Source organism: Gopherus evgoodei, chromosome 2, assembly GCF_007399415.2.
Source record: "Gopherus evgoodei ecotype Sinaloan lineage chromosome 2, rGopEvg1_v1.p, whole genome shotgun sequence".
Lineage (NCBI taxonomy): Eukaryota > Metazoa > Chordata > Testudines > Testudinidae > Gopherus > Gopherus evgoodei.
In genome coordinates this window covers 44,354,755-44,374,143 of record NC_044323.1, presented here as the reverse complement: position 1 = coordinate 44,374,143, position 19,389 = coordinate 44,354,755, and the positions used below count along the sequence as shown (strand labels likewise).

The 19,389-nt window shown below is 44.7% G+C and overlaps 1 protein-coding gene across 7 annotated transcripts in view; it reads right to left on the bottom strand.

Annotated features, from left to right (window-relative positions):
- Positions 1–19,389, bottom strand: part of CDK14 (cyclin dependent kinase 14) — a 549,017-nt gene that overhangs the window by 310,939 nt on the left and 218,689 nt on the right. For all 7 annotated transcript variants that reach the window (XM_030550522.1, XM_030550528.1, XM_030550523.1 and 4 more), the window contains one exon: positions 17,876–17,955. In XM_030550522.1, the coding sequence (XP_030406382.1) occupies positions 17,876–17,955 (80 nt within the window). The remainder of the gene's footprint in view (positions 1–17,875; positions 17,956–19,389) is intronic.

Sequence of the window (19,389 nt, the reverse complement as noted above, 5' to 3'; positions counted from 1 at the left end):
AGCTCCTTAAATTTGTCCACTGCCACCCAGGAGTTAAAGGCGTATCTGCTCAGCAGGGCCTGCTGGTTAGAGACCCTGAGCTGCAGCGCCCCAGCCGAATACACCTTACGACCAAGGAGGTCCATCCGCCTGGCCTCTCTGGACTTGGGGGCCGGAGCCTCCTGGCCGTGACGCTCCCTATCGTTCACCGATTGCACTACCAGTGAACCGGGAGTCGGGTGAACATGTAGATATTCATAGCCCCTAGAAGGGGCCATGTACTTTCTCTCGACTCCTTTCGCTGTCGGAGGGATGGAGGCCGGGGACTGCCAGATAGTATTGGCATTGGCCTGGATGGTCCGTATGAAGGGCAGGGCGACCCTGGTGGGAGCATCAGAAGAGAGGATGGTGACGATTGGGTCCTCTATCTCCGAGACCTCCTCTGCCTGCAGACTCAGGTTTTGAGCCAGTCGCCTGAGGAGGTCCTGGTGCGCCCTGAGATCCAGCGGGGGGGGACTGTTGGAGGAGGTACCCGCCACCGCCTCATCCGGGGAGGAGGATGATGAGACCCCAGGCACGATAGTGTCCAACTGAGGGTCTTCCTCAGCCCTCGCCTCTGCCTCCGGAGCCACAGCGGAGTCCTGCTGTTTGGACCCTTCGTCCCCTTCCGGGGAGGGAGGGGGGCGAGACAAGGAGGCTTCAGGGGCCCTACGCTCCGCAGTCGCCGGTCTAGCAGGGAGCTGCTGGGGGCCCTGGGCCTGATAGTATGCCCAGGGTGTCCAGAATCCCCACTGTTGTGGGCCTTGGTCTTGCAGCGGCGGATCCCCGAACAGCGCCGCCTGCCGGTCGGTGCCCAGCGCATACCCACTGTCCGTCTGGGAAGATACGGACGGCTGTCTCGAGGGCCACGGCGGGGCCGACCCCGGATGGTAAGGGTCTGCGCGTGCCGGCACGGAGGATCGTCTTGGTGCCGGGGACCGGTGCCGGGAGTCATATCGGTGCCGGGACCGGGATCGGGACCGGGATCTATCACGGTGCCGGGATCCTGATCGGTACCGGGTGCCGCTTCGGTACCGGGACCTGCCACCAGCTCGGTGCCGGGAGGTCGATCGGGACCTGCCACCAGCTCGGTGCCGGGAGGTCGACCGGGACCTGCCACCAGCTCGGTGCCGGGAGGTCGACCGGGACCTACCACCAGCTCGGCGCCGGGAGGTCGACCGGGACCTACCACCAGCTCGGCGCCGGGAGGTCGACCGAGACCGGGACCTGCCACCAGCTCGGTGCCGGGAGGTCGACCGGTGCGGCGAGTAGCGTCGGGACCTGCTCCTGGAGTCGCGGTGCCGGTGTCGCCACTAGGAGCCTGACCGCGACCGTCTCGATGCCGACCGTTGCCGCGAGTGCGACCGGTACCGCTGAGGGGAGCGGTGCCGGGACTGCGAGCGGCGTCGGGATCTGGAGCGCCCAAGACGTCGGGACCTGGATGGCGAACGACTGTCTCTGGGCGGCGCCGACAGCATGGGCTTGCCTCTGGACACAACCCGCACCGGAGGTACCGGGGGTGGCAGCCGAGTGGGCTCAGTCAGGGCAATAAGGTCCCGAGCCGAGGCGAAGGTCTCCGGTGTGGATGGGACCACTATCTCAACCCAGAGTCAACGGTGCTGACGGTGCCGGCGGCGCCACGGCCGATGTCGAGGCCGGGCGCTCAAGCCGGGTCTGCCTGGCCGGAGTATCAGACTTCGACGGCCTAGGCTCTGATTCCGGTGCCGGAGAAAGTCGGTGCCGGGGAGTCTTCTCGGTGCCGGAGCGATCCGGTGCCGGTACTACGGCCTGCGAAGTCGACGGGTCAAGTGCCGCCTCCATTAGGAGAGTTCGGAGCCTCTGATCCCTCTCCTTTTTTGTCCTCGGCTTAAAAGCCTTACAGATGCGGCACTTGTCAGATCTGTGCGATTCCCCGAGGCACTTCAGGCACGCTTCGTGGGGATCGCTGGTAGGCATGGGCTTCTTGCAGGCCGCACACTGCTTGAAGCCCGGCGAAACAGGCATGAGCCTGGCGCCGGGTGCCGGGAAGGGCTAAGCCCCCGGCAAAGAACTACTTAACAACTATTTAACTAAACTATCTACTTAACAAACTAATTAACAACTATATGGAACTAGAGATAAACGATAGACAAGCGATAGAGAACTAGGAGAGCTAGGGACGTGGAGGACAGCTAAGCCGCGCTCCACAGTTCCAACGACCGACACGGCGGTAAGAAGGAACTGAGGAGCGGGCGGGCCGGCAGGGGTATATATAGAGCGCCATGGCGGCGCCACTCTAGGGGGCGACCTGCCGGCCCACTGGAGTTGCTAGGGTAAAAAAGTTTCCGACGAACGTGCACGCGCGGCGCGCACACACCTAACTGGAATGGATGTGAGCAATCACTCGAAGAAGAACTTTAATTATCAGCAGGTAAATATGCCCAGTGGTCTGTGATGGAATGTTAGATGGGGTGAGATCTGAGTTACTACAGAGAATTATTTCCTGGGTGCTGGCTGGTGAGTCTTGCCCACATGCTCAGGGTTTAATTGATAGCCATATTTGGAGTCGGGAAGGAATTTTCCTCCAGGGCAGATTGGCAGAGGCCCTGGAGGTTTTTTGCCTTCCTCTACAGTGTGGGGCACGGGTCACTTGCTGGAGGATTCTCTGCAGCTTGAGATCTTCAAACCACAATTTGAGGACTTCAATAACTCAGACATAGGTTTGGGGTTTGTTACAAAAGTGGATGGGTGAGATTCTGTGGCCTGCATTGTGCAGGAGGTCAGACTAGATGATCGTAATGGTCCCTTCTGACCTTAAAGTCTATGAGTTAGAAGTTGTGGAAAGTGACTTGGGGAGAAAATCTCTGCAAGGATTTTCCCAGAGAGTTTTTCCCAAATAATATAAACCCAGAGTTGAGGGCAGGTTTTGCCTCCCCCAGGAAAGTGCCAGAGGATTTTTCCAAAACCTGGTGGATCCTAGGGGATCTAAGGGAGGCCAGGGATATCTGTGCAAAGACCCTGTGCTTCCACACCAATGGTCATGTGGGTCATGGTGACACTCCTACCCACATCTTTCTGCTGGGGTGTCTCCACTGGAGTTTCACTACCAGAGACTTGACTCTCCCAACTGCAAAAGCCCCAAAGGAGCCTTTGGGGTGAGGGTATACACACAAACTATAATATAACTGGGGGCTTAGTGTCTACTCCAGGTAAGATTCACAGAGGGCGAGGAGGGAATGATTTATAGCTCCCTCTGCCCCTGCCCCCTCACCCACACAGATCCTGGACCAATGTGGAAGAGTCCACTGGATCTGGATAAGGGAGCTCAGCCCACTCCTGCATGGACAAGGGGAGATCTGCACATGGATGATCCTCTCCACGTGTGGATATGGAAGGGGCAGAACTATCTAGCCATTTAACTGAATCAGAACAAGAAACATGAATTTATTCAGCCTAGTGAGTGGGTCCTTATTTACAAGCCACAACCAGCCTCACTCAGTTTTTGGGTTTAGTCTCCAATTCAGCTCCAGTGCCAACTGCTACCACAAAATATGTTCCAGACCTTAAAAGTGCAGTAACCGCCCAGTCACCACAGTGTTTAGTGCTGCGTACACCACACTAATGACTTCCAGTCACTACTGACCTGGGCTGTTCTTAAACCAGTGACCCAGAGTGAAAGGCTCTGGTATCCCATTACTAAGCTCTGATTTTTCCAGTTCCCTTCAATCTCAAATTTGAAACGTGACCAATTAACTGCTTGTGATTTATGGTGTTTATTCCTATTAAAATAATGTGGATATTACTTTTCATTGCTAAAAAGTGATTGAAAAGACCATTATTCAATTTAAAATGTAACTCTTCATATTGGTTGTAAAGCCTGAAAGCAACAACTTTCTTTGTGCTGTACGAATAGCTACCAATATGAACCACATATTTAACTCTATGTAGCCCTCTCTCCGACACCATTCCCAGGGTCTCCGGGAAAGCAGCTCTGACAATAATCCAAAGGCAGCAATTGGGAAAGTGAAACTAAAATATTTCCTGGGCAACCCTGAGTCTGTGGGAAAACTCTAGAGAGGGAAAAGACAAGCCCTACCCATGGCCCTGAAGAATCAGTGTTTAGCCGTGACTTTGAGAGAAGATTTATTTCCTATAGTTTGAACTATAAATGGCTGCTTCTGCCCGACAGGATGAGTTAGTGATGTTGACTTCACTACGGTGTCATCAGGTTGCTGTAAATCCCATGATCACAGACTACCACAAACACCATCCAAATCATTTTATTTAAACTTGAGAACCAGCACACACTGCAATCTCAAGGATATTGAAATTAAAGAATAGGTCACACAAGCAAACAAGAACTGATTCTTTACCTCCAAAAAATGGTGGCAAAACCAAAAAGAGAAACAGGAACGGACTTATGCGCTTCTGGGTTTCCTGCCTTCCTGATCATCAAAAGCCTCATTCTGGAAAATATAGCCCCTTCTTCTATGAAGCAAATTTATTCTCCCTTTCACATAAGAGGGGTTTATGTAGGTATTAAGATAGAACAGTGTCCTGGCTTTGGAACAGGATTATTTACTGCGCTCAGCATGTGGTGTTCTTCTCAACTCTAGACTAGAGGTGGGCAAACTATGGCCCATCAGCCAAGTCCGGCTCACAGGACCGTCCTGCCTGGCCCCTGAGCTCCTGGCCAGGGAGTCTAGCCCCCGGCCCCTCCCCCGCTGCCCTCCCCTCCCCTGCAGTTTCAGCTCGCCGCGCCATCTGCACTTTGGGCAGTGAGGCTGCGAGCTCCTGCCGGGCAGCGTGGCTGGCTCCAGCCAGACATCGTGGCTGCCAGTCCTGCTGCTCTGAGCGGCATGGTAAGGGGGTGTGGAGCAGGGGGGTTGGGAGGCAGTCAGGGGACAAGGAGCAGGGAGGGTTGGATGAGTCAGAGGTTCTGAGGGAGCAATCAGGGAGCGGGAAGTGGGAGAGGGAGGATGGGGGCAGGGGGCAGGCTGTTTGGGGAGGCACAGCCTTACCTACCCAGCCCTCCATACAGTTTCACAACCCTGATGTGGCCCTTGGGCCAAAAAGTTTGCCCATCCCTTCTCTAAACTCTGCTTATATATAAAGAAGTGACTAGTTCCACTTTACATAAAGTTTTTAAAGGAGAATGTTGTAGTTTGCATGCTCTGTAATGAATGCAAAAGCAAAATGACAATACAAATGCAAAAGCAAAATGACAACAGGTAAGGGCTAAAACATGCTCCTTTGGGTCATCTAACAATAACACATACACACAACTTGCCTTCATTGCTATACCTATGTCTGATGAGCTCAGTGTGCCATACCACATTGTTGAACAACTCACGTATGAAATTTGCATGAGGGAGACTCATTACAGGCCTTCTCTGTATCAAGAATGCAAAGTTTGTATGAAAATACTCTAGTTATTTCTTTATGAATAAGACCTGTAGTTAGGAAATAAACACACTGAGCATGGGAAAGGTTTTATCTTTTGGATGCCTTAGTGTGTGGCTGACACCTCAGTTTGGCTATAAATTGTTTCTCATGCGCAGGACAGAAAGTGTCATTTACTTCCCTGTAGCCACATTCGCCAATTCCCCTTGATCGCAGGTGTTCTCCATGTTAATAAAGACTAGTATGTGACCCTGAGAAAAGGATTTAGACATGTACGTTACCCACTTTTTAATACAAATTAACATGTATATGATGCACAATAGTAACATCTCTCTAAATCATTCAGAATACTGTGCCTTATAAATACCTCATTTGCCAGAGTCTCTCATGCACTGTGCATTGTGGTAATGAAAAAGGAGGCTCTTCAATAATATTTTACATCTACATACAAATCAATGTTTTTTGCCTTCTTTTCAGCAGTTCAGAATTCCAGCTGTGCTTAGTATTCAGAAGCCACAGACGACTTTTTTTTTTTTTTTTTTTTAATATGGGAGTTAGAGAATTTGTATCTGGAAAGCAGACCTCTCTTTGGTGCTCTTATTTTGAAATTTGTCTACCTTTAATAAATCGCAAATCAGTTCTGATGGGACACAACTGTTGCCTGTTATGTTTTAACGTACATAAAAGGCCCATGAAAAAGCTAAAAGCTAAGTCAACTGGTGCAAAAGCTGAATTGCCATATTGTTCAGATATCTTGGAGGCTCAGGGTACAAAACTGGGAGAACAAAAAAAGCATTCAAAGAGATTCTGACAGAGATTAATACTACCTCTGATACTAGTCAGTGCACAAGCACTGCTCTGAACAGAGAGCTAACTATATTGTTGCTCAGATTATTATTTTCACACATAAGAGACATAGCAAAGGACCACGAACTTGAAAGCCCCCTAGGATTAGAGGACATTACTACACAAGACTAGAAGCTTCGCACACTGGGTGGTGTCAAGATCTAATTTTTTTCACACAGACCATGGAGCCACAGGAATTCCTGGAGTGGTGATCAGAAGGTCTCTCCCTCAACATTCCTTTCCAGTCCAAGTAAGAGCAGCATAGCTAGCTTTTATCTCCGTCAGGGGCAGCTCCAGGCACCAGCACGCCAAGCCCATGCGTGGGGCGGCAAGCCACAGGGGGCGCTCTGCCGATCGCCATGAGGGCGGCAGGCCTGTTGCCTTCGGTGGCATGCCTCCGGAGGGTCCGCTGGTCCTGCAGCTTTGGCGGACCTCCTGCAGTTGTGCTGCTGAATCTGTGGGAACAGGGACCTCTCGCAGGCAAGCCGCCGAAGGTAGCCTGCCTGCCAGCCATGCTTGGGGCAGCAAAATAGCTAGAGCCACCCCTGCATCCTCTAGTCCAGGCATTCTCAAACTTCATTGCACTGCACCCCCCTTCTGACAACAAAAGTTACTACATGACCCCAGGAGGGGGGACCAAAGCCTGAACCCACCTGCCCAGGGGGAGAAAGGGGCAAAGTCCAAGCCCCACTACCCTGGGTGTCAGAGGGGGCAAATCTGAAGCCCAAGGGCTTCAGTCACAGGAAGGGGGCCTGTAACATGAGTCCCACCAGCCAGGGCTGAAGCCCTTGGGCTCTGGCTTCAGCCTCAGGCAGTGGGGCTCAAGCTTTGGCTTCGGCCCCAGGCTCTAGCAAGTCTAAGTCAGCACTGGCGGACCCACTTTGGGGTCCCAAGCCACAGTTTGAGAACTGCTGCTCTAGTCCCTCAAAAGAAGGATGGGTCACAGAGGGGAAAGCTAATGTGGATTTCAGCAGAATAGACACGTCCTCTAATTATCCGTAGACTTCAGCCAGTATACAAGACTAAATCTGAATATTGCTTAGAATGCCTGTTCTCTCACATATTTCCACGTTCACATGCCAATCATGGACCATACATCTTTAGCAAAGAGGTTTATGGTCAGGTCACTAGGGAGGGACCATCCTGCATAACTGGTCCATGGGCTGCAACTGCAGCTTTTCCACATTTTTCTCCCCTCCATACTGTGCAGCACTGGATGGGGGTGGGGGAAGATGAGGCCAAACTTAGGAGCTAATGAAAGCCATTTCAACAAAATCAAGGCTGAAGGAATAGTTCAGATGTCTATATTGAATGAGAGTAGGAGAAAATGTTACAGTTGTCCGACACAGATGGCTACAGTAAGATAACAGAGAACTAAAAAATCAACTAGAAAGCCTTGGGATTCTGATTTGGACCAAAATCATGAGACTATTTGGCATTCTAGAGGGAGGAGAGACAGATGACTTCACGGTGTCCTGAGTTAATGCATTTGTAATGTGTTACATTTGGAACAAGCACAAGTTTCTTTATACAGCATATTCGAAATGCATGTCAAAGAAACCAGAACATCTCCTCCAAAGGAAGCAGGGCTGTCTGCAAAAGCCTTATCATATTTTGAAGTGACAGAGGATGAGGAGAAGATCCCGGCCACTGAAAAGAAGTTCAAGGGCACTTAAAGAAAGTCTCAACACATTCTTGTCTTTCTTGAACTGAGCGCAAGAACACAAGCCAAAGGAAGGTCATGGCTTTCACTTTAAAAAGCATTAACGATTAAATTGGTACAGCTCGGTACTTTCTAGCCAAGTTGTGGGTAAGATATCCTGGGGGGAGGAGGGGAATACATCTTCTGGGAAGTAGATTTCTCTATGAGAAGCTGGAGAAAAATACAGCTCAGACCTTTCTGACATACCTGAGCCTCTCTGATCTGATGACAGTTCCTCGTTGAGTTTGTTTAAAATTCAGGTTATGATTTCTAATGGGAAAGGTCATCATCATCTTACATCCACATCCCAAAGAATACAAAACATCACAGATGCTCGTGGAGTGGAGATAAACATGAATGCTGCACTGGGCCTACGAACAGCAAGAAGTCTGGAAAGGAGTCTGAACAGATTCTGTTCACTCTCAACTGCTTCTAGCAAACTGAAGAGAGGCTGTACCATTTTATCGGCACATTGGAAACAGAGCACTGCATAGCTTCGAAAGGCTGAAACCACGTGACATGATACCATAACATCCTCATGCAATGCATCCAAGCAGGATTGGAAGCATAGTCAGAGGGGAGCCATGTAGCTCTTAGTTGGCCGGCTGATGCCAAGAGAGGCAGGCATTTTCCTCAGTGATGGCCAGACACATACTGTTAGATTTATCATCTGCCTGTTTCAGTCAGTCACTTCATTAGCCTCTCTCAGTCACATGGTTTAGAACAAAATTAAGAGAAAATATTACAAAAACTGCAAAGGGAAGGGGGAAATACAGCTGGGAGAAATTATAGGGGGCAGGGGAGAGTTGGGCAAAAAAAAATGACCTAATCTTTTTTTTCTCGCCCCCAGGTAAAAATGCACATTCGACAATACCTAAACATCTTGAATTCATGTGAATTTCAGCAACTTATTTCAGTCAGAACAAATCCAAAAAAAATGACAAAAAAGTTGAAATGTTTCCTCTCAACATTTTCAAAATCAAATGCTTCAATTTGAAATAAACTTAGGAAATTTCAAGACAAAGTTATTAAAAATAATTTAAAAACAAAAAAGTTTGAAATGAAAATAAAATACTTCATTTTGCGTGAAACAAAATGTTTAATTCAGTCTAAACCTTTTCTCACTTTTTGATTTGCCAAAAACATTGAAAAAAATATTTTTGGTTCAATCCAAAAATGTATTTTGTTTGTTCTTTTTGTTTTTCAATTTTTTGGAATTTCCAGAGAACCATAAAAATCTTACTATTTACCCAGTTCTGAAAGGGAATTTTGTGCACGTATGCCCATGCTCCAAGTAACTGCGATCCAAACAAAACTTCTCTCTCTGGTTATAAACAGAAGATGAAATTAAACATGAATGAACAGTAAAGAATGATCCTGAATTGTCAGGGAGATGGACTGCATTACCAAAATCATTTTCCATTTCCAACTTCTATGATTAATGGTAGCAGTCCCATAAAAAACAGGCTTAAAACAACAGGCCTAATACCATTACTCTTCCAAACAGTGCTATGAGATCTTTGCTAACTAAAGGTTGTTAAGACCCTGTTTTATTAATCAGCCAGAAGTCAAAAGCTGTAAGAGCACAGTACTTTCTATATTATGTTGGGGCACTGTTCAGCATGGTCTCATGAGAAAGGCAACTTATGAGTTCCCAATATCATTTCCTGGGGTTCTCTTCAAGATGGCATGGATAAACAGTATATAAATACAAAAAGAGAGAGAGAGAGAGAGAGAGCGCTTTATAGAATCATAGAAATGTAGGGCTGGAAGTGACCTTGAGGGACAATGTAGTCCAGCCCCCTTCTCTGAGGCAGGACAAAGCACACTTAGGACATCCTAGTTTGGCATTTGTCCAACCTGTTTTTAAAAACCTCCAATGATGGGGATTCCACAACCCTCCTTGGAAGCATATTCCAGAGCTTAACTATCCTTATAGTTAGAAAGTTTTTCCTAATATCTAACCTAAATCCCCCTTGCTGAAGATTATGCAAATTATTTCTGGTTCTACCTTCAGCAGACAGAGAGAGCAGTTGATTATCATCCTTTTTATACAAGCCCTTAAAAAAAATTAAGATTTACCAGTCTTCTCTTCTCAAGGCTAAACAGCCCCTGGTTTTCTTAACCTTTTCTCATGGTCAGGTTTTTAAACCTTTTGTCATTTTTGTTTCCCTCCTCTGGAATCTCTCCAATTTGTCCACCCTTTAAGGAAGATGTGGTACACAAAACTGGACACAATATTCCATCTGAGGCTTCACCAGAGCCAAGTAAAGCAGAACAATTACCTCCTATGTCTTACAGACGACATTCCTGTTAATGTACCACAGAATGATATTGACCTTTTTCATAACTGAATCCCAGTGTTGACTCAGATTCAATTTGTGTTCTATTACAATCCTCAGATCCTTTTCAGCAGTATTACTACCAAGATAGTTACTCTCCATTTTGTAATTGTGCATTTGATTTTTCCATCCCAAGTGCAGTACTTTGCACTTGTCTTTACTGAATTTCATCTTATTGATTTCAGACCAATACTCCAATTTGCCAAGGTCATTTTGAATTCCAATCCTGTTTTCAAGTTCATACAATGCCTCCGATTTTATAAGCAAATTTTTCACTCCATTATCCAAGTCATCAATGAAAACATTGAATAGTACTGGATACAGAACAGACCCCTGCAGGACCTCACTAGATACATCCTCCCATTTTGACAGCGAACTATTCATAACTACTCTTTCAACCAGTTTTGCACCCTTATCTTTGCATCTTATAGGAATTTCATCTAGACCACATTCCTCTCATTTCCTTATGAGAATGTCATGTAGGACTGTGCCAAAACCATTACTAAAATCAAGATATATCGTGCATACAGCTTTCCTCCACCCCCATCCCTTCAGCCAGTAAACTTGTCAAAGAAGAAAATTAGGTTGTGGTTTGGCATGATTTGTTAATGAAAAAATTCATACTGGCTGTTACTTACTAGCCTATTGTCCTCTAGATGCTTACAAATTGATTGTAAGCATTTTTATAAAATTGTGTTTTTCATTTTGTATCCGATAACTGAACATACAATGAAATAATACATTGATTTCTGAAGGAAACCCAAGAACTATTAATCTTCTGTGTGTTTTCTGTTTAGCTGCCATTTGGCATCAATTCTCCAGAGAAAAAAGTCTGATGGAGAGCTATTTTGTAATCTTGAACTTTCCAAGTTCAAAGAACAGGCAGTTTGTGTGGTTTGTGGCATGATATGGGGCTTGGACAATTCTCCTGGAAATCTCTAAGCTTTTAAACTTTTATTTTTGGAGGACACAAGAACTCTATGGATGAGAATGAAATATTTTGTGCCATTGTTTCTAACCCTCTTGACTGAAAATGAGCTAAAGCTTCACACAAAAGAAACAATGAAACGTAGATTCTAATTCTTTATAAAGGAAGTACATTTTTGTATTATATTTTTGCTATTTTCAGGTTTCGTAACACACCAGTAGATCAGATTGTTGATGTCTATAATACACCACTAAGGAAAGAGTGGAAGGGGTCATAAATGAGACCATATATTTGAATACCTAGTTGTGTATTCAAAGTCTTACACTTTTTCTTTCTATTTGCAATAGAATGTGTTCTCTCCCCTCTTGTGTAAATCAAAAAATGTTCTACAATTATTCAGACCTGTAACCAGTACCAAATACATACTGTACTTATGTTAAAAGTTCCTTAGGTGAATGCTTACTCATATTGAATCTTGAAGTGCAATGTCAGTGGTAGGATACGTCTCACGTGTGATAGTATTATTACTGTTTTGTAATGCAGTAGCAACCCGGGGTCCCATTCAAGACTGGGGGCCCATTAGGTTATGCAGCCTACAAACACATATACATACAGTTAAACACAGTCCCTGCCCTATAGAATTTATCTTCTAAATCAGTGTTTCTCAAACTGTGGGTTGGGACTCCAAAGTGGGTGTCCACTCCATTTTTATGGGGTCACCAAGACAGGGTTAGACTTGCTGGAGCCTGGGGCCAGAGCCCAAGCTCAAGCCCCACTGTCTGAGGCCAAAGACAAAGCTTGAGCCTCACTGCCTGAGGGCTTCAGCTCTGGGCAGTGGGGCTCAGATTACAGGCCCCCTTCCTGGGCCTGAAGCCCATGGGCTCTGGCCTCCCTGCCTGGGGCAGTGAGCCTCAGGCAGGCTCAGGCTTCGGTCCTCTCTCCTGGGGTCATGTAGTAATTTTTGTTGTTAGAAGGGGGATGCGGTACAATGAAGTTTGAGAACTCCTGGTTTATATTATGTATTATATAGGGCCCTATCAAATTCACGGCCATGAAAAACGCTTCACGGACCATGAAATCTGGTCTGCTCCCGTGAAATCTGGTCTTTTGTGTGCTTTTACCCTATACTCTACAGATTTCACGGGGGAGACCAGCATTTCTCAAACTGGGGCTCCTGACTCAAAAGTAGGGTGACCAGACAGCAAGTGTGAAAAATCAGGATGGGGGTAATCAGAGCCTATAGAAGAAAAAGACCCAAAAATTGGGACTGTCCCTATAAAATCGGGACATCTGGTCACCCTACGCAAAAGGGAGTTGCGGGAGGAGGAGTCACAAGGTTATTTTAGGGGGTAGCAGTATTGACACCCTTACTTCTGCACTGCCTTCAGAGCTGAGCGGCCAGAGAGCAGCAGCTGTTGGCCAGGTGCCCAGCTCTGAAGGCAGCACCTCACCAGCAGTAGCACAGAAGAAAGGGTGGCAATACTTATTTCTGCGCTGCTGCTGATGGAGGCTTTGCCTTCAGAGCTGGGCTCCCAACCAGCAGCCACCACTCTCCAGCTGCCCAGCTCTGAAGGCAGCGCCGCCGCCAGCAGCGCAGAAGTGAGGGTTGCAGTAGCACAACCCCCCTTACAATAACCTTACGACACCCCCAACTCCTTTTTGAGTCAGGATCCCTACAATTACGACACTGTGAAATTTCAGATCTAAATAGCTGAAATAATGAAATTTACTATTTTTAAATCCTATGACCATGAAATTGACCAAAATGGACCACAAATTTGTTAGGGCCCTAATTATAAAAATTGGATTACTAAAAATAAAGAAAAAATGAGCAACCAAAGCTAGGTGAAAATTAGATAAATGTAACTTTCAGGATTGAAAAGAAGTGATTTAACTGTAAAAACTGAGACCATTTAAGCAATTCTTATGAAATACATTTGCTTCCTTGATGTTTGGAAAGGTATATCTCAGGAACAGTAAGTGACTTGATATTAAAATACCAGGATTGTGTTTAATTAAGAATAATCAATTAAGTTAAACACAGCAAAGTCAATATATAAGAATAACATATGAAAACAAAGGACAAGCAATGTCACAGAATACGAGAGATGGCCAGCCTGAAGATGAAATAATTTTAAGAGCCTGCCAAAGAAAGGAACTTAACTCATATACTGTGAAGTTCACAAAGACAGTTGGTCATTAGAGTTAAGAATGTTTGTCTAAACACATAGATGGGAACAGAGACCTACAGAAAAGAATCCATACTGATCATGAAGAATTTCAATTATCCAGATATCATGTAAGGTAAAATTGTGGAATGATCAAGAAAGTTTGTTTCTAGAAGTAGTTTCCATTACACAGTTCAACAGCCAATCTAGGAGATCAAAGGTTCTGCTAAGCATATTATAGGAAATTAAGTGGGCATTATACATGAGATAAAGGTTGAGCTGGTGAACTATTACATTGGTTGTAGTGATTTTAATATGATCTTTTTTTAGATGCCTCTGATATTAATACTTCCACACAGCAACAGCGATTGCTATATTGAATAAACTTGAGCCATATTTAAGACAGGGAAATATACATTGGCTAATGCAGCTTTTATAAAAATGACTTTATATGAAAATACACTAAGTAAATCATTCCCAGATCAGCTGACGTTTGAAACAGGACATTCTAGGACAAATACAGAGGGGATGAGGGAAATAATAAAATCTACATGTTGGTATGCTAGTAGAAGAGAATCTGAGTTTATGTAATTCACATGCCATGTAGTCAAGGTGGTGATGCAAGTTAAAGGAGTGGTCTATTTGAACTCACACCTACTTACACCTGCTTGCTAGCTGCTTTTCTTACTACTTTACATCTTCTCTCTTCTGGCTCCTTGGAAGCAAATTAAATTAAATTAGCTTTGACTCAGTGAGCTAACTTCAGAGGGGACAGGGGCCCAGCAATTTCATGTCAGTAAGCAAGTCTGCAATGCTAAGGCAGCATAAGACAGGGCAGGGAGAACGTGCAAGTTAGACTCACTTCTGAATTTGGCACTATGACTTCAAGAGGCAATCAGACAGCAAGAACAGAAGAGATGAGCTCCTGTTTTTATGCAAATATAACTCTAAGTCAGAAATGGGAAAAAACGTATAGAAAATGTATGCTGTTGACAAAATTACTCTCAGTCTCAGCAAAGTGTTTTCTCTGAAGTTTTCAGGGACATGACAAAATTTATAATTACTATTCTCTGCTTTTGTGGTGTTCTATTTATTTTTTTTTTTGTTCCTCAATTATATTTACTGTTCTTTACTTTGCTCTCTTCCCTTTTTCCCCCAACCTCACTTATTTTTCGTCCCCCAATCACATTGTTTTCAAATGCTTTATTTTGCTGCATTTCTTAATTTAATCTTTTCCCCAGTTGCTTTCTTTTTCTTTGAGTCCCATTCTGTTGCTGTCACAATGGCAACAATATGCTTCTCTACACACAAGCCAACTACAAAATTCCCTCAGCATGAGTACTGCTCAAGATTTCAGTCTCTGACTTCCCCTTAATTAGCATCACACAACATTCTCCAACAGAAGGAACACAATGCAGGAATTTTATTTCCCCCTCACAGCTGTATGATGAGTCATGAGAGATGTTAAACAATTAATTTACTCCAGTTTTAATTTACAAATTGCTGGATTTTTGCCTGAATTTGATACACTGATGGAAAATTAGAAAATAGGGCATGAGTCAGCAAGAATAAAAACTGTCTGGCTTCCACATTATGAAAAACTCTGGAAAGAAGTGTGTGTGTATAACTTGCATGCCTGCGAACGGTCCTCTGGCTCTTGAAACACATTTTTGGCTTGATTAGATCAACACTACTATGCAAATAAAAACTGAAGTTTAGAATTTGACCTAATTAATAAAATTGTAGCTTCCTAGCTCCTAGTCCAAATTGTAGAGCTGCACCTTTAACCAACAGATAGAGACAAAGAAAAACTCTTCAAGCAGGTTTAAGTAGCTCAGAGCCTCCCAGCCTCATCACCTTTTAGTCTAAAGTATATCAGGCCTCTCCAAGAGTTCAATAGGAAGTATTTATTCTACCTTGTATTTTTATTTCTATACCTAGAACTATTTATGCCTAGTATAGTTCTGCCTCAATACTGAAAAGATTATCTTCTGTTACATTTTTCAGTGTATTTTTCTGTCCTTTTCTGGTTCTCAGCTAAAGTTTGCATTCACCAAAAAATAAAAAATACACTTTTCCCTTTCCTCTCCTCTACCCCAAACCACACACAGCTTCCATGTCACACAAAAGCTACAGAAATTGATTTCCATGTGGCATCCACAACCCTATCTGAGGTTCCACCACCTAGAAGACAGGAATATTTTTAAGAAAAATCTGTTGGGCCTTGATCCAAAGCCTGCTGAAGTCAAGGGAAAGATTCCTATTAACTTAGATGGGCTCTGGATCAGGTCCCAGTAAAGAAGAACACACACAATTTGAAGCATATGGGAAGTCCCATTGAAATCAGGCAAGTGCTCATGCTTCAGGTCTTATACATGACTAAGTGTTTTGTTGGATAGGGGCCTTGGAGTATTAGCATTTCAAGCCAGGCTGTTTGTGGGCTTCTCTATGCTGGAAAGTTTTCCTGCTTTAAACTACATGAATATTAGCTGGGCTGACCGGAGCTGCCAAGATCCCTTTTCAACCGGGTGTTCCAGTCAAAAACCAGACACCTGGCAACCCTAGATCCAGGGCCCCCTGCGGGGCCACGAGCAGGTTTCAGAGGGTCTGCCAAAATAAACCAGAGAGCAGGGCTGGCATTAGACTCACTGGAGCCCAGGACAAAAACCCAAAGCCCGAGCCCCGCTGCCTGGGGCTGAAAGCTGAAGCCTGAGCAACTTAACTTCGCAGGGCCCCCTTGCCTGCTACCCTCTAACACTGGCCATGGCTTTTAATCTACTGGATAGGCAGAAAAACAGTTGCGGCACAGGCGGGCTGTGGAATTTTTATAGCATGTTGGGGGGAGGGGGCCTCAGAAAGAAACAGGCTGAGAACTCCTGCCCTAGGTAACAAGTGAAGATGAGTATGATGATCATGTCTATTGACTCTTAAAAAGTTGGGTGGGAGGGAGATTTTAAATATCCGCAGCTCAAAACAGACACAGGATGATATTAATACTAGAAATGGGAGTTATCTTACATGCTCCTAAATATCAACACAGTCTCAAGAGCAAACTGTTTAGAAGTCAATACCACCAATTCACATGATATTTGTTTGAAAATGTTACATGTGTCAGATGAACCAATGAATATTATTCTGGCAGCACTACAAATACAGACCACGCAAGTTTCCTCACACTAACCCATCAACTGGCACCTCGCCCATCGTGGAAGGACTGGTTAGTACAGTCTTAATGCTTATGCAACGATGCATGGTCTGTTCTGCTGAGACTGACAAGTGTCAATTGGGCTGGTGTTTTGATGTGCCATGAACCTTTCTGCCCAGCGTAGGAACTGCACTGGGACTGTCAAGATATTTCATACAGACCACTGACCAGCTGTATCAGAGCTTGCTACCAACCTGAGGCTTTGTCTACACTGGCACTTCGTCGGTAAAACTTTTGTCATTCAGGGGTGTTATACACACACACACCCTGGATGACAAAAATTTTACAGACAAAAAGCACCAATGTGAACAGTACCACTCATGGGGGTGGTGGAAAAGTTTTGTCAGCAGGTGAGCTTTCTCCTGCCAACAAACAGCAGCTACACTGTGTGCCTTTTAGTGGCACGGCTGTAGCAGAACAGCCACGTCGCTAAAAGCTTCGTAGCGCAGCCATACTCTGAGATGAATTTGAATCAGTGACCAGAAAGTAAAACGTTTCTTATTTCACCACCAGTCCCTATCTTTGACACTTATCAACAGAGTAGGCCCATATAAACAAGGAATGTGCAGAAACTTCTGCAAAGGAACTTGCGACAGCCAAGCACAGATACAAAAGCTGTCATCAGGGAGCGGGGGGCGGGGGCTGATAAGAAAGGATAGAGGGAGTGGAGCAGAAAGCATGACAGACCTTTGACGCTCAGCTAGAAAAGAGTCATCCCTGGACTGTCTGGCTTAGAGATGGCAGAGAGGAAGGGGGACAAAAACCCAAACCATACACAGTCAGTTCTTGAGAAAGGTAATCAGCCATCCTGTTTTTAAGAAGCTTGCTGTATTTGTCCCCGAACCTACCATGGCTCTCGCAGCCAAAAAATGCAGAGATTCTTCTATGTGACTGACTATCTTTCAGGGAACATGGCCTCACATAAGCAAAAAGTTAAATCCACACTCATTTTAAGTCCTGCTTCACAACAAGCAAAACTTCCCCAACCTATTATATCAGTGACAACCCCCTCACACACACACACACTCTACTTAGTATGTCATTTGTACACAAAAGCAGTTCTCAGACAAGCCAAACCACAGAGGCACATATTTGTTTTATTTAACATGAACTCCCACGTTGTAGGGACATTTTGATTTTTAAAGTACCAAAGCCGCCTCCTACAGGGAACATAACCATATAATTTAAAATCTCAAGCTATTCAGTATAGCATGATATTGGAGAGAGTGAGTGCAACGCAATTAAAAAATAAACTATGAATAATCATTAAACATGAGTGCATACCTTCCCTGATAGCTGTAAATGGAGTTCCTTCCTCCTCTTGTAATCTAATCACCTTCAGCGCCACCAACTTCCCATTTACCCTGGGGAGGTAGGGGAGAGAGAATAGAGGAAGAAGGAGGAGAGGAAGGAAAAAAAGAGAAACATACACAAAATTAATTAAAACTGAATATTCCAATAATAGGGCTTATTTCCCCATCATGTATTATTTAGTTTCTCCCTGTCAATGTCAGTGATTCACTTATGGCACAGTAAGAAACACTTCATAGCCACCATAATGTCAGCTTTAAATATTCACATTCATGTAATCCAAGAAGTGATCTCAGCTTTCTGTGAGTCAGTCTCTGTTTCCTTTCTATCACAGCATTAAACTGGAGGCTTTGTTTAAAGAAAGCATAGCATTGTAAAAATATGGTTTATTTCTTTGATTATTTAATCCAAACAGAACTTCAATCAATCATTCCACATATGGTATACCCATCTTTATATTTATTTTTCTCTTCTCCCTGAATTATGCCCCACAACAATTACCTTCCAAGAGTTATGGAAATTTGAGGTGGAAAATATCTGTTAGGTCATTCTGTCCATTTCCCACTAAAGCAGGATTGTTCCCTACAGTACATTCTTGAGTGCACTGCCCAGACTAGTGTTTTTATTATGACGACACCCATTTATAAGGTTTAAAATAATGTGCTCCCATGGATCAACCCTCACAAAAGAAGTCTGTTCTCTTTTCAGCTCTATTCAACTGTAGTAGTTTCCAGTATTGAACATTTAAATACAATTTCTCCCTAATCTGCCCAGTCTGCTCAGACAGTTTATCCAGGTGAAGGATTCAGAAGACCAACACCATCTCCAACAACCTCCTCCTCAAAAGTGTACTCCTGCATTAGGACCTTAATAGATTCCCTGAATATGAAAAGTCTAGTTGGAGGTAGCATTCATAAAATGGTATGATGCAGTTGGCAAACAAGGGATTATTATTACAATTTCTTTTAAAAAATACGTAAAAAATTAGATCTTACAGCTGAAGAGCCCAGGAGACTGACAGAACTTTCATACTCCAGTAGTTGCAGAGGCAACTTATTGCATTGAGCCTTAAAATATGTTCTTCTGAATCTTGCAGCAAGAGGCACAGTCATCTAACGTAGTGATCAATTCAGCTGCTCCCTCAGGCTTTATTTTTTAATATTTAATTACAGGGTTGCTACTGTATTTTTATTCTCCTATTTATTAGTAGTATTTAACATTTACACTGTAATAGTGCCTAAAGGCGTCAACTTGGGCCCTACTGTGCTAGGTACTGTACAAACTGGAGTTCTCCCAGGCCAGGAACAGGATGGACAAAGTCCTCAAGGTGCCCGAGCCAGTGATCACTACCCTATGGTGGTGGTCCTCCCCGAGAAACATGCTCCAAGGGGTCCAGTTCAGGGGTAGGGTGATGTGAAACTGGCAAGGGAAGTAGAAAAACTATAAAACCAGTATCAATGAATCTTAGTGTTCTTAATTTGCAACGG